This window comes from Acanthopagrus latus, chromosome 1, assembly GCF_904848185.1.
Source record: "Acanthopagrus latus isolate v.2019 chromosome 1, fAcaLat1.1, whole genome shotgun sequence".
NCBI lineage: Eukaryota > Metazoa > Chordata > Actinopteri > Spariformes > Sparidae > Acanthopagrus > Acanthopagrus latus.
In genome coordinates, this window is record NC_051039.1 from 17,977,088 (window position 1) to 18,002,633 (window position 25,546).

Here is a 25,546-nt window from a genome sequence, read left to right on the forward strand (position 1 = left end):
ACGAATACCTTTCATCAAAGTATGTTCTGTGTGTTTTGTAAAAATGGGACAGCATAAACTTAACATAGATTGTAATCAAATGGTACTTGGTGGTGTTTTTTTTAGACTCGATCATGCCATTACGCCTTTTAGGGTGCTGCCGTGACCACATTTTGTGCTGCTGATAATGAAGTCATGCATTTAGTTTCCATGACAACCGGCTGCAGTGGTTGTCACTATTAGCAACAAAAAAAAATAAAGGACAACACCAAAAGAACAGCCAGTGTGCCCCCAGAGTGGCTCAACACTAGCGCTGCCTCCTATTTCACTTTGATTATTAAAAGACTGACTGTAAAGTCACAGTACAGCTGACTACAGCATGACTCTCCACCTCTTCTTCCATGTGACTGTTGACATGCAGAAATAACATTGTCTGCACTCACAGAGAAAGTTGAACTGATCTCACTATGGGAAATCACCAAGTAAGAAACCAAACACATTGGGTTTTCCCCATTTTCTTTCTCTGGTTTTGATGTGTTACTTTGACAGAAAAAAGCAGCTGAAGTTGAGTGACACAAGGCAAATGTTTCCTTAATTTGGGTCTTACATGTGCAGAGACTTCTGGGCCTTGGCGGCCTCATCCTTGGAGCTGTAGCGCACCACAGCGTTCCCCTGGGTCAGGTTGAGGTGGAATGTGATCAGGGGGCCATGCTGCATGCACAAGGTCCGCAGAGTGGAACCATCAATCTGGAGCACAAGAGAAAACAAAAGGGCAAAATAATGTGTTATAACCGTGTTATTTACAATTTAATTATACAAGTTTTTTTGTTTCTTTTATGAGTACAGTTATACACATATTGAAACTGCATAAAAATGAAACTATTAGTTACTAAAACAAAGTACTTTTTTACACTTTGAGTGGCCTAAACCTAATCAAGCAGATTAACTGTTTTTTTTCCCATTGACTGACATGATTTAATCTCCCTTTTTATTCCTATATGTATACACTACTCATAATTCATTGTGGCTTCAAGCTAGTTAGAATTAACAGCACAGCAGACGTACTTGTGGGGTGAGATTCCTCAGCACCAGCCAGCTGCTGGTCCTGTTGGAGCTGTCAGTGCTCCAGGTGGTTCCCTCTGAAACAGACATGCAAGACATAATCAAATATAACGTTTAGTGTTTTATTTAAAAACCATCCTAGAAAAAGTAAAATAGCAGAGCTGCAGGGTTTTTCCTTTCATTTTATATTCATTTAATTAAAAGAAAGCTGGTTCAAGTGTAAAACTTTAAGACACAGGCAGTACGAGACAGACAGAATAGAATTGTAAAAGGGAAACTGTCGAAATCTAATTTCCTGTCAAACCACTGTCAAGGCACATTAGCTCTGCACCACAGGTCAGAAAGTTTAACAGGAAAAACATGAAGCTAAATGCATTTTTTCATCTGCACCACTAAAAGTAGTCTTTCCTCTTCTATCTGCAAGGATTTACACATGTCATGTCAAAACAAGGTCACACGACCGGTGTTTAAATGAGCCGGTAAACCTCAGGCTGTCAGTTTAGCGGGGTGTTCAGCAATCCTCTGTGCTGCAAGCATAGATGTGAACTCTGCCACACCTATGCATCTTCACTCACGCCTGTGCTTACTTGGGTGTGAAATATATCACAGCGAGGTGATTTATGTTGCTTTTTCTTCAGGTCAATGCATTGCTGAGCCCTTCTGATTTAACCCGACTGCGAACAACATATTTTGTTGAACAGCCATCAGATAAAATCTTAGCAACTTATCTGTTTCATTATTACATTTTTCAAGGTGATTTTTCAGAGTGAAACCTAAGACTCAGGTGGTAATACCCCTAGCAGTGTTTCTCATTTACAGAACTTATTGAGCCAGTCAACATAAAAAGTTAAAACTCTTTCAATATTATATTTTGACATGCAGCTGTGATTGCAGGTTGGTTGGAAAGTCCAGAAGGAATGGTGCATGAGTTTATATCTTCAAGCCTGTGCTCACCCGAGGAGTAGGAGCCGCTCCAACCTTGGGACAGGCCCAGTGAGTTGCCACCCCAAGTGGAGGAGGGCTTGTTGTTGGTGAGGCCTGGCGGGGGTCTGGAAGGGGCCGTGGTGTTGCGTGGCCCTTGAGGGACTTTCCACAGCTCATGGGACAGAGAGGCTTGGCTCTGGGAGATGGGTCCTGGGGACCAGGTGGACTTCATGTCAGATAATTTACCTTTAGATAGGGAGAGGATGGGCAGACAGTTAAGAGAAAATCAGGAATGTATGAAGATGTATTGTTTACAACTAAACTTCAGTGGTGGCTTCCTTTCTCCTGAATGTCAGTGAATTCACCATAACTGCAGTAAGCCAATACTTGAAAAAACAAAATAAAACAAGTTTCATATTTGGTCTAATTGAATCATCTAAAGGATTCAAAAGAATGTTAAAATAGACACGCATACTTCCTGAAGAGTGTGTAGGAACTACATCTATCACTACAAAACACTTACATTTTAAAGTTTATTTTTTCAGTTTTAAGTACCACTGTGGAATCCCTGCCTTCCTTAAAATGTTTTGTAAAAGCAGAGGCTAGACAATTTATCTGCAAAACAGTGTATTTTAACAATCACATCTCAAAAATGACAAATTCACAAAGTAGAGAGCTGATTTTCTTTGTGAACTTCTAACTTAAGCACACACAAACACAGGGTGTGTTACTGATTTCATGACCAGCTGGGGTGTAGCTTGTTTTTTTGTGGGCTGGATGAAAGAGGCACAGAGAGTCGAAGGTCATGTTTAGGCAAGGTCTTAGTATCGCTTATGGTCTTGTTTATAGGCACTAAGGGAGCAAGTTTGAGTGTGACTGTGGGTTAAGAAGGTTCATGAATACGGGTTGGGGAGAGGTTCAGGATAAGTGGGTTGAATCAGGGCTTCCAATAGGATGAGGGGAGGATTAGCAGGTCCACACATGGAGGGAAGATACTCTGGATGTGTACCTGAGCTGTCTCCTTCAGAGGACGACAGACTGAAAGAGCTAGAGTAGCCACTGACTGTCCAGTCACTGCTGGTTGGAGGCAGAGAGCCATTCTGAAGTGGAGGAGCTGGGGAAGTGGCTATATGGCCGTAGGCGTAAAAGTGTTGTTACCAGAGATGGAGAGAAAAAAAACAAGTTCATGTATGAATCAATACAAGCACATGATAGAGGGGGGGCATGTGGTGTGATAGAGACAGTAACATGGGTCAGCTTGAGTTGCCTCAGTGAGGTTGTTAACACCTGATTCAATTTATGGTTTAGGGTCACTGATAATATTAAATTTATATTTTTTGCCTTGCCTCTGTTCATACCTCCATTCCTGTCCCGCAGGAGGTAACGATTGACGTCGTGGATGTTGGTGTTGATGGTGGGACCGCTTGGGACGCTGCCAGGGGTCATGTTGGGGTCATTCTCTGGGTCAATGTTCTGCAGGCCCTTCCATGGCACACCTGGGCAGAACTCTGGGGGAGAAAAATACACTCCTTACAGCCCAACTTTACTGATACTGGTGACACGGATTGAGAACTATTCTTTGACAGCCATCTCATGACTCACTACAGTTCAATTCACACAAGCTTCCAAACTACAAATGTCATCATACTCGTTGTTACCCTGATGTATGTTCATATTTTCCTGTAAGGACTTGCGTGATGTCACAAAAGTGTACATACAGATAAGAATGATGGATGTAGCTATGCTAAAAAATAGAGTGAGGTTGAAGACTGGATGAGATTACCTGGGTGAAAGGGGAAACACCTATGTGGGATGACAGCAGATGTGAAGAGGTTTTATCAAATATTTATTTGCATCTCATTCTCACCTGGGGGCCAGTTAATGTTGGTCCCATTGGAGATCTTCTCATTGGGGCTCTTGCCCTGGCCCCAGCTGTCTGGGGGCACAAGAGGGCTGGTGGGCGACTCAGAGCTGGACATTAGATTGTAAGGGCTGTATGAGTCCTCCAGCTGGGGGGGCTTTCCAGGGGGGCCCAGGGAAGAGGCAGCAGATATGGCACCTAGTGTACGCAAAGACAAATGAGAGAACTAAATGAAATTAGTTTACCTTTATAATGAAGGCAAAAAACATGAAAACACTGCAAAATCTGAAAACAATATGCAGTTTATTTTGCTATCTTTTTATATATCAGATACATCTTAAGCAGAGTTCTCCTGAGAGTTCAGTGTCAATCCTATTAATACAGTTTTCTATGGTATCTACTGATGCTCTGAGTGTCATTCAAGGACGTGGATATATATCCAATAGTTCAGAAAAGGGAAGGTGCACTTTAAAAAAAGTGTTTGTGGCTGATAAGATTCTTATTTGGGTATCAGTTTGAAGTAAGATTGTGTGGAAAAAAGCCTACAGCAGAAACTGATGATATCTCAGTTGTTAAAATGGAAAGTGTAGGAGGCAACAAGTTAGTCAGTCAGCTAGTTTCTGATCACAAAACAATATTCAATCTAATATGTTCTGGCAGTGGACTAGTACATTATTAATTTGTCTCAAATGTGTTATCTTTGTATTAACTTCGGTGGTAGGTACCAGATAAATAAAAATGAGGAGGAGTGGTTAAGCAGGTGTGCACCTTAACTTTCCATAAATGACAAACTGAAATAGAAAGAGCAGCTAGAACTGAGCTGTCACAGCAAATGGGAGGCATTGTGACACCTCCGGGTTGGTGTTTCTGTCCTTGAATGAGCTTGCATTCAGAACATGTGAAAAACGCTGACCAGGCCTCAAGTGTTGTGATGAAAGATGGAAAGTGACAACAAGAAACCGTCAGTTGTTGAATTTCCCTGCTGTAAACAATTCCAAGAAGGCCGAGTGTCAGAGCTGGTGGCTGAGGTCATCAACCGTAATCATGTTTCACATCACAGCAGCAAAGCTGCTGTTACTTGAACCTTCACTGCTGCATTTAAAAGCTCATCCATTGCTCCTATAGAAAAAGTAACTATTGTATCTACTAGAGGGAAAGACATTTTTCTCATACAGCTGCAATCGTTTAACATATTAGCATCATTGTGGTACTTTACAACACAACAGATTAACTGGAATCTGTATAATGTCAACATTTATCCAGATAGCATTGGAATTAAATCATATGATTCCTTAAAGGCTGTATGTGTTTATGTGTGATTAATGCATGCCTGCCCTTGTTTTTCCTTCAACGCACCGTGCTTATTGAGGTTGTTCTCCATGTTTGAGGAGTTGCCAGAGAGGCTGTCCATGGAGTTAGAGTGTGTCCACTGGGACAGGCGGGATTGGGGCTGGGGGGGCTCTTTCAGGGACATACCCCCAACCTCCATGCAGTTTACATTCATGTTTGGATTCAGTCCAGCTGAAAACACACAACAGGGAATAATTTGATTTATTCATAATATGCAAGAAAGTCAGTACAGTTTCATCTATTGGCTCAATTTAAACCCTTACGTTAATATGAATGTATCACTTAAAGAAAAGCAACTTTGGGCTACTGCTCGCTACTCTCAGCAAGCAAGCTATATTTTGTCAGATTATTTGATGTTAGCCCCATTCCACACTCACAGAGAGGGTAGGTGCTGTAGGCATTGGGCGAAGACGGCGGCTCTTTGGTGTGCAGAGTGTCGGCGAGGCCCGGAGCCTGGTGTGGGCCTGTGAAGGGGTCCAGGGTTGATTTGCCAGAGCCATGGCCTCCGGCCGGGCCACCGGGAGGATGCAGACCAGCGGAGGAGGAAGAGGAGGAGGAATGAGAGGGAAGTTGCTGTTGCTTCATCAGCAGCGCTTGGTACAGCTGACGCTGGTGCTGCTGGATCTGCTGCTGCATGTTGGTGATTGTACGTGCAACCTGGGAGAGAGGACAAGCAGTGTCACAACAACGCATCATAAAATTAGGTTTCGGGAAAGCAGGGTAAGGAAAAAAAAGATGAGTCAAATTATTTGGTGGCAAAAGCAAGATGGATAAAAAAATAAGGAAAAGAGGAAGAAGGAAAACAGATGGGGACATGGTGAGACAATCAAAGGATTAAAAGGTGAAGGACAAATAAAAGTGGGCAGTGAGAACTAAAGTTAAAGCAGAAAACAAAAGGTGGAAAAAAGCGATAAAGAATGTTAAGAATATTAAACAGGCAAAGCTGCTTTTTCACAAAAAGTGTCCTCTTTTTCAACACTTATACACACACACATATATCAATATGTCTGACAAAAGAAGCCAAATTTCCACAAAAAGGAGAACAAAGTCTTTCTCCTTTTAACAGAGAGCCTTTTGTCGTGCTTAAAGGGAAGTAACCCGTTCCCATGCAGATATCGTCAAATTTGAGCAACTCGTGGTGTGGTTACAATGTGGGTTGTTTCCTGTGCTGTTTTTGTTATATGAAAATCACAATATGTGTTGACTTGCGTCAGTGTGACAAGTCGGTGATCACATGCAGTCCAACAGTGAATGACGTGTATTATCAGGCTTCTTCTGGGTTTAACGATGCATTATGTTGACTCACTTGCTGCTCTTGTTGTCTAATTGGGCCGGAAACATTGCGTTGCGCCTGCATCATCTGCTGCTGGATTTGTAAACGCTGGTACGCCTGAAAGAAGGGAACGAAAATCATAATTCACTTTTAAGGAAATACATTAATGGAGGGAAAAATCGGATTTCAATCTCATTTCATAAATAGATCAATTCTTAATTCTACTTGGATTGTCAGTCAACATCAGAGATTACATTAAAAAGTAACATCTAGAGAAAAAGGTCAGGGTTAATCTCCATTTAGATAAAAGCCTGGATAAATTTTAAAAAATCCACAACACATATTCTCAACTGTTTTGCAACAACTAAAGATGAAAAGAGGGACTCACCATTTGCAGTTGCTGAAGTTGGTACAAGAGAGTCATTTGTTGAGGGTTTATTGGTGAGGTTAAAAGTGCAGGATTCAGACCAATGTTTTTTGCTGCAAACTGCAAGAGCTGTGCTTGGACCTGGGGGGTTAGAGGGAAGAAGAATGAGGAGGCAGAAAGGAGAGACAACAAGTTAGTCATTGCAAATCACAGCAACTGCACAAGAACAGCTTCAAGCGAGGTAAAACTAGTCACAACTGCACGCATGGAGGAGACATGAAGAGTAAGGGTCTGCCAGGGAAATCATAACACAAAGAGCCAAATATGGTTCCCAGAAAATAGCCAGTCTTCACAATATATTTCCACTGGTTTAATTTTTTTTAGAAAATTTGTAATTTTCGAGGCATCTGATAGGCCAGGGCTTGACAGTAATGGTTTTCAAAAGAATATTGTAACATTACAATTATGCAGCATAAATAAATTCCAAGTTCACATAGTCAGGGGCCAACATGCAGTAGAAAGATGAACTGGTAGAGAAATCGATATTTGTGTCAAATCATTTTCCCTTGTTATTGGGCAAATAGTTTATCCATGTCTGATATGCACATCATTATGTGCTTGTATCTACCTGAGGGGAGAGAAACTGAGGCACTTGAGCACGTAGACTAGGCTGGGAGGAGCTGAGAGATGGCACTGGTGGCTGAGGAGGCTGCTGCTGCTGCATGGCCCGGGTTTGTGCTGCTCCACTACTGCCAAACATTCCACTGGGTATCTATAAGCAGGAGAAGTAAAAGGCACAGTGAAACTTCTTATAAAACTACATATTTGTTCACACTGGTGGATCCATTTGAGGGCATTTCCTTACTGGGGACCTGCACAACTGAATTTGGAAAGAAATGTGCAGACTGTATTCTTGACCACTTCAGAGAACAGTTACAGAGTACCTCAAGCAAACCAGCGAGGAGTTGAGCATTTTAACTGTCAATTTGATCTGTTCATTTTATACAAGAATGAGTCCACTTGAACTGGACAAGAAAAAAAACTTAAAGTGCACTCAAAAGCCGTGCAGGGGTCGATGATATTCCCAGTCTACACAGAAATGTCTAAAAACATTTTTCAAAGCATTTACCCTCAAGATCTAGCCTCACCTTGTGCAACAAGCACACTGAACATGAACTAAAGGCAGTTAGTTGTTAGATCATAAAATTGTCACTATTTTGATTCAACAAAGACCCCAAAACAATTAGTCTTTACACATCAGCTTCATTCAGATTTCAGATTCCACGTTGTTGAAGAGGTCTTTCAACTCAAAGAATTTTAATAAAAGGCCTGCTTACAGTGCCTTTGTTTGGGATTCAAGGACACACTGCAATTTTTCTGGGCCATGGCTGCCTTTGGGGGCGATATTTGATAGAGCATAACTATCGGATTTCAATGGGCACTTCAGGCAAGGTCATACACACAATAAGTGAGCAATAGAAACGCTGGGATTTAGGAGAGCATGTAGGTAGAGTGGTTATCTGTTGTTGCCATCACTAAAATACATATACTCAACACATTTTTCATCAAGCCATTACATTGTATGCATTTACAGTGTGACAAACACATGCTGTTGATCAAAAAGGTTTTGCACTGACTAAGGAATAGTACTGTGATATGTCAGCTTAGTCTGTTTTTAATAAAGCAGCTGTTCCAATGTAGTCTAGGCCTAAAATGCTTGTGTATCATTTTTTCTAGTGCAAATACTTGCAATTTAGTCACTTCTCATCAAAACAGAGAAAAATATAATAACCACTCCACAAAAAAGGTCGTTTCTACAGCATGTCATTATTGTTACTTGAATTGAGAAATACTGTAATTTTTTCCATACTCAAGTTTAGTGCAACTGTGCGCGTACACAATGTGTTACCTGCTGTCTGTTGTTCAAGTTTTGCATGGCCAGCCCCGGGTTGCCTTGTCCCAGACCCTGCCCAGGAAGGCTACTGTTGGCCAGGGGGAGCTTCAAGCTGGGGGAAGGCAGAAACGGTGATGGGGGGGCGTCATCTGACATAACACCATCCTGGACAAGGGCAAAAGGGGTGGGTGATGGGGGATAAAAAGACAAGACAAGCATTACTCACACACAACTGTGACTCACTGAATGAGTGAAGATCAAATTACGATTTGTACAGACAAAATGTAAATGATCCTTGAACCTTTCTTTGAAGCATGAATCAAAATATTAATACAAAAATGAAATAGGCAAATGCCCCAAAGATACGAGAAACGAGAAAAAAAACAACTAAAAAACTTAACTCATCATCACTAGCACATGTTTGGAAAAGTTCTGATGGCTGATGAGTTTAATTACCTTGTCAAGAAAGGCGTTGCGGTCAGAGGGGTCTTTGGAGAGTGCAGAGGGCCGACACACCATGGGCTTGTTCATGCCGTTGCTGTAATCAGTCATGCCCATGCCCCGCTTGTCCAGGTCCGTCTTCTTCTCCAACAGGGCGCCTGGGAGCAGAGAGGACATTAATTATCAAAATCAACTATTCACTGACATTAAAAATTACACCTAGTAATTAAGTCTGGCTAGGCAGTATTCCCTGTTGAAGGGCAAATGTGCCAAAATAACTGAATTCTGATGTTTGCTTACTTCCTAACACGGTATAAATCAGTTTGTGTTGTCACGTTCAGTAAATGCATGTTACATTAGCATTTTCAATACAGTCATAGGGACAAAGACTCTAAAAAAGATGTTGGTGAACTTACTCATGGCCTGGTCAAGGTTCATGTTGTTGCTCTTCAGAGCCTCCTCAGCAGGGTCTCTCTGTAACAAATGGATAATACAGACCTGTTACTCAGTGCGTTTACATGACACACAAGAAAACGGAATTACTGCATTAGTCTGACTATGATTGGATTTTTAAGATGCATGTATAAACCATAGTCTGACTAAAATTGGACCGATTCGGATTTCTCATTGTCAGATTAATACACCTAGATTATTCGATTGATAGTCGCATTACTCCTGCATGTATATGCTCCATCAGATCGGATCAGATTTTTGTGTTCTGCGCGGGCTCGAGAATTTTTTTTACCTGGGCCATGAGCAGGAAGTAGAAGGGCAATGACATGCTTTGGCCAGTAATTCGATTTTCTCACTGGCATGTATACTCGGACAATTGCAGTTACCTGATTGAACAGCATAGTTCAACTATGGCTGTAATCTGACTAAGCTGTGCATGTAAACGCACTGACTAACTGACTACGGATTTACGGCCTTTTAAACAATTATAGATTACTGTATTTATCACTGGATGTTTTATCTCCACCGAGCGCGGGATTTTGTGTTTAATCCAAATTTCAGAGTTTGTGGCCTAGTTGAGTAAAATAAAAAATGAAAAACTAGACACATCTGCCTAAAAGAGTGTCTCATTGTGCAAACTTCTTATAAAATATATTGCAACATACCGGAAAGCCCATGTCAGTGAGCTGTTTGATGAGACGATTCATGATCCAAGCCTCATCTGGCTTGTTGACAATCTTCCCCTGAAAATACATGAGCAAAATATTTCAAAAAATGTTTTTAAATGACTACAAATCTCATCAGCCAGTGTGTGTAAGAGTCAGGTGTGTTCTCTGACCTTGCTCGGGCCCTTCTTGGGTCCATTGCCCCAAGAGTTGCAAGAGGAGCTGCTCTCCTGAGAGGTGGGGCTGTTCCACATATCCCCATCCTCTGTGTCCCATTGGCTAGTGGACATGCCCATCTCCTCTCCTCCATTTCCCCAGCTATCTTGCATAGGTTTGGGGCCTGAGAAAGAGATCAAATAATATCAAAGGCCTACATGTGACATTGTTTCTGTTTATAACATTTCTTGCATGCACGTTAGGGATATGCAAGCCATTTCAGAGGGTGGGCAGCAAGAAATTTTCAATCTGGCCACTTGGTGCCACTGTTGTCATTTGGCATGCTGTATTCCCCCCTACACCTCCCTCTACCATTTCCAACATTTCATACCAACTGCAGAAATAACCAAGACCTACTGAGGCGTGGAATTGCTTTAATCCCAGCAACACTCCAGTAGCACCAACAAAAACCTTTAGATTTGGCACAAATGGTACAGAGGTCTGAAGAAATTTCCTGATTTCTGTCCTTTGAACTAAGGGCGACACTGAACACATACTGAGAATCAGTCTTTTACAGGACATGTGAAGCCCCTGGACACACCTCAAATTTAAAATGTCTTAATTTTCAAGTTGACAATATACAAATAGGCTGAAGTAGAAAAGCTCAAAAAGTGTTTTCATTTTCTAAATTCCACATAATCTGTAGCAGCACCCCTGAAACAATAATGTGTCACAGTTTGCTATGGAGGTATAGCAGCCAGAAGGGGTGTGTAAGTTATCAATCAATGGTCCTAAACATAGTCCTGCATCTTGGTACATGCTGATTTCCAGTGGTTGGCACTAAGCATCACTGAAAATAATTACACTTTGATGGGTGTTACCTGGCTTGCAGGATGCAGAACCCGGGGGTCCATTGGCCCTGCCATAGGGTCCAGAGGGCTCATGGCCACTGTCTGCCCATCCTCCCACTCCCCCTTGCGGCTTGCCCCAGGCGGAGGTGCCATTGTCCACAGTTGATGTTGGAGCTGCTGGCTCTCCCCAAGCAGGCTCCGACTTGGGTTGAACATTGGGAAGCTCTCCCCAACCTGGGAGAAAGAGGCACATTTTAAATAAAATGGTACAGTTGCATTCCAGTTAAACCATCAACCACTAGTAATTTTTACTTTAAACTTGCAGTGATATATCATTCCCCTTAAATCCTTCCGTGAATACTTGACTATAAAAGGATGCTCCTAAGCGGAAAAATGGCATGTCTGAAAACAATCTGGCCTCAGTTAAATCCTGAAATCTGCATTACACTCATGCCCAAGCCAGATCTTTCAACTCTCTTTGACCAAAAACTAAACTGGGATTATCCAGGCAACTGAGAAAAAACTGTACTACTTAAAACTGAAATTTCATATCTCTTTTCTGTCACACTGTCTTGTGAGGCCTTCATGATGAGCGGTAGCAACATGCTAATCAGAATAAGCTTGTCAGTTGAGATAATGCCATGCTGTCTATGTACAGAGGCCTTTCTGGACAGCAGCAGGTCCATGGCCAGCTCAGTCTGCCCTGTCAGGTGAGGTGTGTTTGTTCAGAAGGAGGAGAGGGATGAAAGCAGCAGCTCAGGCCAGCTTTTGCACACTCTTCTACTCCATCTTTTCTCTCACTCCATCAAGTGTGTCTTAAGGCAGTCATGATGCCCTTTGGTAAGTGAAGTGCAAACGGCAAACAGCAGGAGGCAATGGTCTCATTCACAATCAAAAGGAGAGTATTATGGTGGGCATTAAAGCTGTGCCATATCTATATGCGTGGCCTTTGTCGCCAATTTAAGCTTACTACAGAGTTTTAATTATGTTTGTGTTACCATTAGGAGGCACTCAAATCCTCTGTGATGATCAGTTTAATAACAGCTGTGAATTCTTTTAAGGAAAAATCTTTGAATGGAATTACATATGTTGCCAACAATGCTTTTTCTAGGTCATTTAGTCACTATATATTTTGAGGAGTGGAAAAAAAACTATTACTTTATTCAGCTCATTATGAAAGCCAATTTTGGAGCTTAATACTATTCAATAAAACATACTGAGGTCAAATAAACACTTAAATAATTCATTTTCTTTACACATACATACATACATACATACATACATACATACATACATAGAGCCATACATACAGCCATATTGTGTTACCTGGGTTGGCGAGGGGGGGTCTACCCGGTGGGGGTGCACCTGGATGTGATGCACCATTGCTGGGTGACCCATTGTTATTTCCATGGTGTTGCAGAAGAGTTGGGGGTTGGCCATGATGAGGATGATGGTGCATGTGGTGAGCGTGATGATGATTGTTGTTGCCAGGGCCGACAGAGTGATTGTTGTTGTTATTGTTGGGGATAATCACTCCACCATTCTTACTGGGAGGCGGGCCGCTGTTGCCTGGGTTATTATTGGGATTGTTGCGGTCCCACATGTTGACAGTCTTGTTGTAGGTAACGGGATCGCCCCAGGTGGACGTTCCATCATCAATCTCCATCTTCCTGCGGATGGAGGGAGGGGAGGGCTCTTCCCAGCCAGTGGGCTCCATGCCCTGGTCCTGTTTGCTGCCACTGCCCCAGGTAGATGTGTTCTGCTTCACAGAACCCGGCCCACCCCATGAACCCATGCTGCCACCTCCTCCGCTGCCAGTGCTGCTGCTACTGCTTTCCTGGGGCTTTGAAGAGCCCCAGCCTCCCTGCACTGGGCCACTGGTGCGTGGGGTTTCCCCCCAGTTGCTATTACTCATAGTAGGCGCAGGCTTACTCCAGCCCCCTCCTCTATTTCCTCCTCTGGGGCTATCCTTCCATCCACTACTTCCTCCATTCCCTCCTTCTCCTTCCCACATGTTGCTGGAGGACCCATTGTTTTTGACCTCTGCCTCTCCCCATTCCCCTGTACTAGAGTTGTTGGAGGCTCCATTACTGTTGCCCCAACCATGAGAGATTTTGGGGCCCTCTCCCCAACCAGAAGGCTGACTTTTCATTGGGCCATCATCCCAGCTGGATTTCTTGTCCTCAGAACCCCAGGATGGAGTTCCTCCATTTCTAGGATCATTGGCAGGCATATGGTCTCCCCAGCCACTGGTAGTGCCATTTCCATTTGAGGCTTTGCTGTGTGACTGTGGGGTGTCCCGCCATCCTGGTCCATGCTGCATTGGCTGAGGTGGAGGGGCTCCCCAGCCAGAGGAAGATGACCCTTCACTGTCATTTTTTCCTCCAGACCCAGGCCTCTGGCTAGGGCCAATGTTTGGGTTTATGGTTCCACCATTTGTGGATGAGGGTCCACCATTAGAGCTGGAGCCTCCTAAGGTGTCTGAGCTGCTGTTGCTCTTCCCATCATTGGAGTTGGCTTCTTCCATCTCCCATACAGTGTGCTGCCGGATGGGGGTCTGTCCCCAACCTGTGTTACTCAGCACCCTAGGGTCCAGGTCCTGCCGGGGTAGCACAGGAGTATAATCCATGCTGGAGGACCTGTCTCTATGATTGGATCGACCTTCACTGCTGTCCCCACTACCCTCACTTGCTGGAGCTGTTCCAGGTTGCTGGCCCCATGAGCTGAGGTTCTGCTCTTGGCCAGAACCAGAACTACCAGCGTCTACTGAGTCCCAGCCTTTAGATGCATCTACAGCACCAGAGGATTTCCCCCATTCGCCCCAGCCACCGCTTCCACTACTACCACCACCACTGCCTTGGCGGCCCCAGGCAGAAAGGCCTACAGAGGGAGTTGAGTCCCAGCCTGAGTCCTTGGGAGAGTCAGCTGCCTTGGTTTCTCCACTTCCCCACACAGAGCTGCCTGTTGTGTCCCCATTGAGCTGAGATGATTCAGTGGGTGACTGGCCTCCCCAGCCAGTTAACCCATGGATAGGGCTCATAGGCTCCTGAGCTTGCTGCTGTTGCTTAGTGTGGTTTGGTCCATCAGTGTTAAGATTAGCAGGTTCCATACTGAAAGACATGCTTGTCTTGTTTGAAGGGTGCTGTTGATCATTTTCGTTAGCACTTATCATACCACCCCAACCTCCCCCACCATTATCTGCACCTCCAAGGCTTCCATTTCCCATGTTTCCGTTGCCATTAATACCGGGTGGGAGGGATGGGGAATTTGACATCCCGCTGGGGCCAATACCACCACCTCCACCACCCTCATGGCCCAGAACAGGCCAGGCTGATGGGTTGGCATTGGGATTGAGGTTCAAGTTAAAATTGGGAGAGCCCCAGTTATTGGGTGCTATGACTCGGCCACCATTCATACCATCTTGTTTCCCATCCGAGCCCCAGCCTCTGTTACCCGCTAATGTGTTGGCTGACCCAGGTCCTGTCATCATGTTATTGTTAGCTTTGAGAGAGGGGTAGTGGGCCTGCTGGCCTGCGGCACCTGTGGCCATACTCAGAAAACTACTACTATTGGTGGTAGTGACAGCGCTGGTGTCTTGGTTAGAGCTAGCTGAGCCTAAGGGGCATTCTGGTGCAGCAGGGTGGCTGGAGTCACTACTGCGACTGATGGAGGGCCAAGCTTCTGTGTCACTTCTGTCAATAATCACTTTGTCCCAGCTGTTGGCACTGGAGGGGCTGTCAATTGGCAAAGAGGCTCCCCAATGAGAGGTCTCATACTGGGCAACGGGGCCACTCTGGAGGGATATGTCTAAAGAGAAAGAGGGAGAAAGAGAGGGATGTCAGGTTAAAACTTCACGTAACAAAAGGAATACAACATAGGATGTTAGTGGATATGGCTCAGTCTGAGAGAAACAAAAGAGGATTTCAGTGGCAGAAGATGCAGAAATGAAAAAAAGAGAGGAATGGACAAGGGGGTTGGGAGGGGAAAGAAATAATACATTAGGTAATATGAAGGAACATCATGTATTACAGCCCACGTTAGTCCCCTGGACCAATTTTATCTTCTTGGTTGGTTAATGCTAGCTATCAGACTTGGCAGGATGAGATGGGCACACACTTGCACGTTCCACAATCCAACACATAATCAGGATGCACAGCCAAGCGTGCTACATGTCATATCAGCTATGGCATATCCATATATCCTTGCTCTGGTGCAGTCAGCCGAACAGAAATGGGGAGATGGAGCCCTTACTTTCTCTCCTTTTACCATCCTCTCTTTCTCCTCATTTTTCACTTAACTTCCTTTTCACCCCCCTCCCCCTCCAACTCTAGACAAGGGTCTTGTTTTGAGCCTACCTTTCTTCTCACTCTCCCTTCTGTACGCCCCCCCCCCCCCCCACCCTCTGTACGTGAGTCCGCTCTCACTTTTTGCCCCCACCTCCTTCCTCACCCTTTAATTTCTCCCTCTCTCCCCTCTGCTCTCCTCTAACACCCAGTGGTGAGAGGGCCATCCGTCTCCATCGTGGCTTCGTTGGCTGGGGCTGTGAAGGGAAGCCCAAGTGGAACGCCGCTCATTTATTGGAATGAAACCAGGATGGCTCCTCATCCATCACTCCCTACGCTCCACCAGGCCTACTCCTCCTCCAACTGCATTGCACTAAGAAACCACAAAACACTTCCTCGAAGTGTGTGTGAATATGGATATGTCTGTTGCCTTCTCATTACTTGCATGTACTGAATATAACATGTATGTGTGCCCATTCTTATCACAATCTGAGAACTGAGGACTGTATGTAAATCTTGTCCTATTACATACAGACCTTTATGCATGATCTATAAATTCAGTAACACACTACCGAAAACAGAGCATTTCCAATGATTCTTTAATCAACATGGTACTGCACAGAAGCAATTTCATTAGGTACAAAAGCATCCCATCAGAAGGGAAACTAATAATAGATTGATTTGATGCTGTAAAGGGGTAATCAATCAGCGGGAGGCAGCTAATCAATGATCTTATTAATGACAGTGGGTGAGAGCAGGGAGGTTATCGATCTAGTATGCAAACATCCTAACCACAAGGCCAGCCTCATGTAATGGGATAAAAACCAATGAGAACTGCCTTGAACTTTCACCAGCACACAGGCCAACCAAGCATATGAGGATAGAAATGAATGCAGTTTTTGGAGGAGAAAGGAAAATTTATGTGTATCATCACACTCTAAAAATGTGTACATGAAAAGTAGATATTCATTCCAACATTCTGCATCTGTGGTTATACAAGTTGTAAAACAGCAAAAATGTTACTGCCCATATAGTATAATATATTCTTATGCAAACAGCATGTTCCGTATGAAAATATAAGGCCAGTATGTTTTTACATTGCAACAACATGATAAATATTCAAGTGCACTGACAGACCACAGACAACCCTATTCAACAAGCATCAGAAGCATCATTGTAAATTTCTGGTTAACCTCCTGTGTAAATGAAGTAAGCTACACTTACTTTCACTTAAAAGACCCCAGCTGTGTTTATAAATATTTGCCTTGTTTGGTAATTAAGCTGCCTTACCTTCCATTACTCTGCCATTAGTTTCCATCAAATTGTTACAGTGATTTCCATAATAGCTATAAGTTATCCATCATGAGATAAAGACCCAGTGGTCAAAACAATCCAACTGAATGTGGGAAAGGACCATTTGTTTGAGGTGAGTGGACACACACACACACAAAAATACTGGCATATGTGTGGCTTTAAGATACTGCGCAACACACTACAGAGTGGCTGCGAATGCAATTTTCGCCTGAACACACTTATCTCCGCTCCCCAGGCAGTCTTATCACACAGGGTCGTCAGACTGATGGCGCACACACGCATGCATGCATGCACGCACACACTCAAAAAACTAGTCAGTTTGCAATCAGTGGAACACAGGAAAACTACTAAAACATCACATCAAAAGTAATCCTTCACAACTGCTTTTACAATGCCATTTTGGGGGAAAGTTAGAAGTTGTTCAAACTTAAAAACAAGCCAGATGTGAGCCTTCAGTTAGAAAGGCATTATCTTAGCTTGAATTATAAATGTCTAGGGTAATACAGAGTGGATATGAACAATTTTTCGGTGGAACTTGCCCATTGTCTGAAAGACAGCAAACTAATACAGCATGAAGGAATTTTATAGGAAAATATTCAAGGGACTGGGAATTTAACTCAAGTTGATTTGTGAGTCACTGCATATTGAAGAATGAGACAAGTTGATCATATTTTTTCCATAGGAAAGAAGTGAATTTTTACTGAATGCTAGTGATGTCACAATAACTTAACTACTGTATTCATTGAACAAAATAAAAATAAAAAACAAAACAAAAAAAACAAACTTGAATTTCCTCCGGGATCAATAAAGTATCTATCTATCTATCTATCTATCTATCTATCTATCTATCTATCTATCTATCTATCTATCTCTCTCTCTCTATGGTTTGATTACTTCCTACTTAGTATTAGGTCACTGAGGGACAGTCTTGTTGTGAAAGGACAATATCCTGCCTCTACATTCATATTATTGATAAATCCATCTAAACCTACAGTAGGTATTTAGGTATCAAATTTCACTATTTGCAACACTGGAGGAGGTTTGCGTTCCAACACAATTGTGTGTATGAAGTGACTGTTTCACAAAAGCCTGGTTTGGCACAATTTCAGAGCTACTGATTTGGCGCATGTCTGCTTGCCATCCAGTCAAATTGTAAAGAAAGGAATGAAACAAAAACTCAAACAGTTGGCCTTTTTCGCTGCAAGCTCTCAGTGGCTTGTAGGTGTTTTGTTTTCAAAATGCAGAGAAGGAAACATGACAGCATCATTAGAAGCCATTGATGTTATTCTCTTTCTGCGGTGTCCCAGGTCTGTCACTGCTAGCTTTCCGAGCACAGAGGAGGTGCCATTTTATCAGATTTGAAACATAGCCAAGAAGCTCAGAGGCTGCAGCCTCAGGAAATTTTTGTTCGGTCGACCCCTCACCCACCCAGTGTATCTCTCACTTGATGTTTCATTTGCATATTTAGTTTCCTGAAGAGTGGAAAAATAGGTTACATGATAAGTTTATCAAAGTCTGGACAGAAGCCATCTTTTTATCACTCCTGTCACACACATTTTCAGAAGACAACCAAAAAACCCCACATAAAACACAAAGAGAAAAGGAGTGTGTTGCATGCGGAGGAAAAACGCCGTCAGTCAGGGAGAGAGCAAGAGTGGAAAAATACCTGAGGAGAGGTGCACCAGTGGCACTCTCAAGAGTGCTTACATGGATCCATGCAAGGATGGGAAATAGCAGACATCTTAGTATGTCTACAGCAGCTACTCTTAGGCACACAAAATCTTCACAACACTGCTGCTGCTGGGTGACAGAGTTGTATCTTGGACCTATAGCATGTGCAGTATGTGCAAGTCTGTCTTCAACGGAAATAGAAAATGCAATAAAAATGGAATGAGATCCACAAAACAAGGATTTACCACCGGACTATTATATTGGATTGCTGTATGGGCGCTAATGCTATTGTGTCTCCCCCTGTAAATACGTACATGTGTGGATAATGCAAAACAGGCTCTTTTTCCTTTCACCTCAACATGCCTCAATTGTTCCCTTTTCAAATCCCTCCCCAGACATTCCAACAGAAAGGTCTTGCTGATTCTTGGCAAAGCAGTGATTTGGGTGGATGCGGGGGGAGCAAGCCGAACGTGAAAAACAAAGAAAAGGGGACAGTTATTTCCATCCACCATTTGCAATCATGTGTCAGTAATGTGGCGCTTTCATTCTGGCTGCAATTAGGAGGGCCGGCTCTGATTACGCTTTGTGAATAAAAAGGGTCAAAAATAAAGAACTATAAAGGGCCCTCTGTGGTTCCTTGTGCTTCCAACAGGGAACACGGCTGCCTATTTGTGCGCATGTATGTGAAAAACCCTGCGTGCCACACACGCGTTTGTTCTTTTAATAGAACCAGAACTTAGGCTAAATAGTAACAATTTCCTAATGATGAGCACACCAGCAGTGCTTAAAAGAAAGTGGCATTAAACAACGGCAACAACACATTGTAACTGTGATGCCAGCTTGCCAGAGTTGAAGCAGAAATAAGCAAGAGATAAGCTACGGATAATGAGACGAGCTCCCATCATAGAAATGGGCAGGTAGCCAAGAAATAAGTGCCTCCCCTCCCTTTTGAATGAAAGGAAAGGCAGGGTGACAGAGAGAGAGAGGGAGAGGATGGTAGGGAGATATGGAGGAAAGTCTGGGGGGATGGGGTTGGCATTCGCAAGGTTGAGGGAAAAGACGGTGAGAGAGAGAGTACGAACAGACGCGGAGAGATGGTTTTGGCAATAAATGCATTCCTTCGTTGTACTGCGAGCATGGTTTTCTCAGAGCCTCTATTTGGTGACATAACACCAGAACCAGAGCAGGAGGGGACGTTTTGTAGTCTTTTGTCCACCCAAATAGACCCTCTCCATCTCTCTTTGAGGGGTGCTTTACGCCCACTTGGATCAAAGACGGCGCAATACTTGTTTTTTCCGGAAGTTGGGGGGAAAAAGAAAGACTGAGGGAACGGTCACAGGAGGGTTTAAAAAGCTCATCATTCATGTCTGTTTACCTCTGCTGAGCGAGGAGAGAAAATAGGAGAGCGAGACCATGGTGACTTCTCTGGTTTCCCTGACAGAGGCTGGATTAATGAAGCCACTAGGGGGTTCTCTCACTTGTGTGCGTATGTGTGTGCAGCCTGAGCAAATGGGGCAATCTATATATACCTCCCTGGCATCATTAGAGACAAGTAGGCTTGTGATTATTTGATGATTTTAAAAAATACAAATTACCATGATCTAAGTAGTAGTTATTATTTTTACATCTGAAATGGTACCATGTTTGAAGACATGCATGTGCATGAGATGGTCCTTGGAGAACATGATGACATTTTTTAGTGTTTAAAAAAACAAGAGAAACTCATATTTTAAACATTAAAGTTACTGCCTTAGAAGATTTTTTTTTAATTAGAAGTATCTAACTTGAATAAGATATGGTCAAAAACCAAAATGCATTACCTGCAAATCAAATGGGCCCAAATGACAAGGCCAAGTGTTTTAACAGCACCCAGCAGAGTGCCTTCTGGCTATATGCTCTGTCTGGGTGACCGGCAAACAGCTGTTGGGCTGCAGTTCCCACAGTCTAAAAGAGACCCCCCACTCCAGCACCTGCTACTGGGGAGCCTGTCTGGACGGCTGCTGGCTGCTCCGGACTACTTAATGGTCCCCAGTCAGCTGGAGAGACGGGGATGGTGGGTGGGAGGGAGGGAGGAAAAGAAAGGGGACAGGGGGTCTCTGTCTGGTGTTTGGGACAATTAAATGAGGTTCAGAGAGTGGAGGTTATGTGGGAGTGGTGTGAATTTGGAGGGGGGGGGGTTGCCTTTGAGACTTTGTGGATGGGGTGGCATGTGTGTGATAGCCTGCTGGAATGTCATATATCAAAAACACACAAGAAAAATCCTTATAAGTCATGTATTTAATCACCTTAGGACATCTAGCCAATAATATTGCAGTACTGATGCCTTATATACGTTTGTGTGTGTGGTTGTGTATGCATACATTCGTCTTTAAACTGTGAGCGAGCTGGCCTGCAAGGCGGACACAGATCTAAGAGGACACAACTAGGTCAGACTAGTGTGTTCTTACTGCTGCACAGCCACTACATCTATGTGTTGCATGTGTTGCTGTTTGCATGTGCACCAGTGAAATAAAGAAAGTGTTTGAGTATCTGAGTGAAGGAACTGTGACAACATCACATCCCTTTAGGCCACACTAACCTCAGCAAAAAGGTCAGAAATGTGTCCTTAGAACAGAGTTCATCCCTCGCCTTGTCACACTGGGGAAGAAAATTGTACTTGTGGGCAGTGTGCATCACATTATACATAAGATGGTGCTGTGTTTTTGATTAAGTTTTACAGATTCAGAAAAAGCCTTAAAGCATTCACTAACCTAAGATAACGATGCACATAGCTCTTCACTGGACGAGTAACTTATTTCCATGTACTTTGTTTACATGGTTGAGTAAGTTCAAAACACAGACTTGCAAATGAGTGGACTGACAAAAATAGAAGTAATGCATACACTAGCATATACCATCAGGACCTGGTGTGGTTACATTATGCTTATGTGTGGGCAAATTTGAAAACAAGCCATTTGATGAAGCTCTTCTACTCCAAAAGTGGTATTTTATGTAAATAAAGCAGAGGCTTGGGCTTATATTTATAAGCGCAGGGTAATAAGTTCAACTGCAATGTCCACTCTTGAACTATGAATGCCAGAATCACTGTGACAACAGGATCACTAGCTTGAGGCTATTAGCTGAGCAGACAGGCTAGAACAGGCTGTGAGGAGGAAGCCCTCGGAACAAGAATAGGAGAGAAAGAGGGTAGAAACCCAGCCGGTGGCAACTCAGTCGGCTGTGTTGTACTGAGAGGCCCCTGGGAAAGCCAGGGCCAAACAGCACAACAACTGCTGGACTAGGACAATAATAAGGATATTACTGGTTCATACACTCAGAGCTTAACTGGTCTGTAGCCAAAAGGAGAAATATATTCTTTTAAATCTAAAAGGCTTAGAGGTATTGCTTCTCTTAAGTGAGCTAAGCCTACAGCCAGATTTAGATCCTGGCACACAGCTGAGGAAACCCTGCACTAAACAGCTGAGCACAAATAGGAAGTATCTTAAAAGAAGTTGGAAGTTTTAGCTTCTGAACTAATAATCAAATAATCAAATAACATTCTAGGATAAAGCAAATTGGTCTCAATTCTTGATATTTAAATATGGCTTGTGAAATGCTGAAACAGAACCAGAAACAGAATAATTAACTAGATTTTTCATTAAATTTTAACTGCGCAGAAATGCATTTTAAAAAGCCCCATAAAACTGTGAAAGTATTTGCACTAGTAAATGAGGCACAACTTGCAAAAATCACCAACAGGCTACACATGCTTTACGCTTGTGCTTGATACTGTGATTTGGCAACTAGACAGAGCATACAAGGACCAGTTGCGTCTGTGATGCAGAGGGCTGTACTTTGCTGACTGGCTAGCTGTACACCACAGCTGCTGCAGATTTGTTTACTGAGTGCGCCACGTTCTCCCAGCAAATGTTGAGTCAGTAATGAAAAGGCGGCACAGAGCAGCAGAGGAGCATTGATGAAAAGGAATAAAAGGGGGGAAAATGAGCGTGAGAGAGGAGAAACTCAACAAAGATGGGAGCCCATACTCCTGTTAGAAAGCCTGAACATGAAAATATTGTGCAGTGTGCTACAGAGGTATCTTCTCTTATTTGCCTTCAAAGTTACAGTGAATTGTTAGAGGACTTCAATTGAAGTGAGGACATGATTATGACTGATTTACAGATAGGTAAAAACAGGGAAACCTTTTGAGGAATGCAGGGATGTGTCGAGGAGAACACAAAAAACAGAATTATTGTGCGAGTCCATTGGGTGAAATAAACACAGCCGTAATAATGATATAAATAACTCATGGCCATCCTTTATCAACACATTACTTGCATACAAATACGCACAAGCCGTGCAATGAGCACCTAAAGGCAAGTTCAGTATTAGTGATCTTAGGGGCCACCAGTGAGTTCATTAAAAAGCTACCGCTGGCTACAGAGGTCTGACAGTGTGTGTGTGTTTGTGTGTGTGGTCCTGCTAGTCCAGAAAAAGAACACGCAGAGGCTTAAAAACAACTGAATTATGTTCTTCCAACTTAGACTAAAAGATCTAAACAAGATTTTCAGAGGCTTTGAAAGAATTTAGCATTATTATTGGCAGTGTTACAATCACAAGGATGCAGACTCAGACTGCAAAAAACACAGACCTATTTTGGAAACAGCGATCAGAATGCTTTCAGAAGGCCAAAGGAAGGAAAAAGGGAAAAGCAGGGGCTCAAATTTTGGTTTGGTTTCAATTTGGTCAGCCAACCCATACAATTTAGGGGCTGTATCTCATTGTTATTTAAAAGTAACGGGAAGCAAAGGTGAGCTGGTAAACTACAATTATTATCACCATGTTTTATCAAGCCCAAAATGCAGTAAATCTGCCACTGCTACTATTCATACCACTGCATCTGTGCCAACGCAAACTGATACAAACTCTGTTACGAAGTTAAATGTCGGACTCCTATGCAACACTATTTTTAAATGTCAACATGTTACATTTGTCTCACAAAATGAGGGAAAATTAAAGTGAGGCAGAAGCAGAAAATAACCTTTAAAGGACGATTTACAAAGTGGAATGTCACTCGACATGCAGCCAAAATACAGCCAAAGAAAAAGAAAAAGGAAATCAAATGGAATGTAGTCATGCAATGAGAAAAACTGGTGCCCTGCCACCACCCAAGCGTCAAAATAAAAACAAAACAGAAAACCTATTTGAGGCCATATTTTGTTTACAGTGTAGACACAAACCTGGGAGGCGTTTGCCTGCAGAGGACGTGGCAGAGTTTGGGGTAGTGCTGCTGGTAGTCGTAGAAGAAGTAGAGTAAGATGATGAGGGCGAAGAGGAGGAGGAAGAGGAAGAGGAAGAGGAGAGGGTGAGAGCGCTGAGGGCTCCTGCAGGCAGTGGCTGGCCTCTCTTCAGTAGCTGCTTGTGCTCCTGCTGGCGGAAGCGTGGGGGCACCTCTCTGGGCGGGTAGCGAGGAGCACTGGCAGAGGACAACTGGCACTGCTGCTGAGGGGGAGTCTGAGTCGAGACTTGGCTACTGGAGGAGGCGCGCTTGCCATTGCCAGAAGAAGAGGAGGAGGAGGAGAGGGGCAGCGTAGGGCTGGCGGGGTGGAGGTGGTGGGGTGGTGGGCCGAGACTGGGCTTAGTGGGAGCAGGTTCTGGCACTGGATGGATACAATACACAGGCACGCATACACGCACGCACACACACACACACACACACGTACACACACACACACACACACACACACACACACACACACACACACACACACACACACAGAAAGACACATGCAGGTAGTAAGGTATTAATGTCTGTGTTTACTCACTATTAGATCTTCATATAAAACAAAGTAGATTTGGGTGAGTAGTGCTTGACAACAGGACAAAAGGTGGTAGAAAAATAACAGAACAGTGGTATTTTTTTGTTATATATATTGAAAAGTCATTCTCTCAACATTGTGATTTTCCTGAGTGTTAGTCTAAATTAATCAATTCCCTGGTTCCCTGGTATAGCACAGACGTACTATAGTTAATTACTACACTTTTTTTGCCCATTGTTGAATTGTTGTATGACAAATTAATTAAGTAGTCCAAAGAAGTTCTGTAGTCACCATATTTTCTTATTTCCAAGAAATCTATCAGTTAGATGTGTAGGCAGAGCTTGTGCTGGACCACAAACTTCACGTGAGACAGCGTGCAGTCTGGAACTATTCAAGTCTCAACACAGAAAAACAACACAATACATGTGTGTAAAACCTATGGTACAATACTACCAAATGGTTAACAGATATCCATGTCTAGGAATCGCAATCAGATCAGAACTGAAAAATATGGATTGGTGCATATAAAGCATACTCAGCATGTGCTAACTGTTAAATATGTTTGTCTGCACTGTATGTTCGTGTGGACTACCCCTTTAAATTAACTGCCTCATGCAGCCTTTTGTCAAACATATGTTACTGGCCTAGACGCACTCAATGAAAAGGTCATATTTTTTCTGCTGACTGAACACAGACGCACACACAAACACATCCTTTCCTCTTTATTACACTCTCCTCTTGCTCTCCCCCTCCACACACACAAACACACCTTTCCCTGCTGCTTCGGCCTCGGCCTGACCCTTTCCCTGTGGTTGCAGTGACCAGCCAGCCGTCTAATTGAGCGTTAGCTTGAAAGGTGTTATTATTAGCAGGAGCAGGATAGCTAGCAACCAAACAGATTGGCCTGGCTAAATTTTCCTCTCCAGAGTGCTGTAAGACTGAAGAAAAAACCCACCTGACCTATACGTACTGAATCATTCTTATTAAGGAAGAGGATGATTGGTGCGAGTCTGTGGGTGAATGCACCTATGAGTGTGAGTTCAGGTGGAAAGGGAAACCAAACTAGAAGTGGCATAGCAGACCTTCAGTTGAGAGTTCCCTGCTACACATAAATAGCTGCTTTCATAATGGCTTCCAACAGCCAATGACCTACAAGCTCCTGTAAATTACAGTCTCTTGGTCCATTCGTAAATTTATGATGAAT

At 43.3% G+C, this 25,546-nt stretch overlaps 1 protein-coding gene across 6 annotated transcripts in view; it reads right to left on the reverse strand.

Annotated features, from left to right (window-relative positions):
- The window catches only part of tnrc6c2 (trinucleotide repeat containing adaptor 6C2), a 132,351-nt gene that overhangs the window by 7,334 nt on the left and 99,471 nt on the right, over positions 1–25,546 (reverse strand). For 2 of the 6 annotated variants that reach the window (XM_037094679.1, XM_037094669.1), the window contains 18 exons: positions 23,764–24,183; positions 12,603–15,083; positions 11,307–11,510; positions 10,443–10,609; positions 10,270–10,347; positions 9,568–9,625; positions 9,167–9,309; positions 8,726–8,875; positions 7,445–7,588; positions 6,838–6,957; positions 6,483–6,566; positions 5,554–5,833; positions 5,183–5,347; positions 3,833–4,024; positions 3,312–3,473; positions 1,996–2,211; positions 1,045–1,118; positions 587–726 (listed from right to left, as the gene is read on the reverse strand). In XM_037094679.1, coding sequence (XP_036950574.1) covers positions 587–726; positions 1,045–1,118; positions 1,996–2,211; positions 3,312–3,473; positions 3,833–4,024; positions 5,183–5,347; positions 5,554–5,833; positions 6,483–6,566; positions 6,838–6,957; positions 7,445–7,588; positions 8,726–8,875; positions 9,167–9,309; positions 9,568–9,625; positions 10,270–10,347; positions 10,443–10,609; positions 11,307–11,510; positions 12,603–15,083; positions 23,764–24,183 — 5,278 coding nt within the window. Of the gene's footprint in view, positions 1–586; positions 727–1,044; positions 1,119–1,995; positions 2,212–2,379; positions 3,092–3,311; positions 3,474–3,832; positions 4,025–5,182; positions 5,348–5,553; positions 5,834–6,482; positions 6,567–6,837; positions 6,958–7,444; positions 7,589–8,725; positions 8,876–9,166; positions 9,310–9,567; positions 9,626–10,269; positions 10,348–10,442; positions 10,610–11,306; positions 11,511–12,602; positions 15,084–16,849; positions 17,658–23,763; positions 24,184–25,546 lie in introns of those variants that run through there. The other 4 variants (XM_037094686.1, XM_037094706.1, XM_037094695.1 and 1 more) reach the window with 4 other exon arrangements.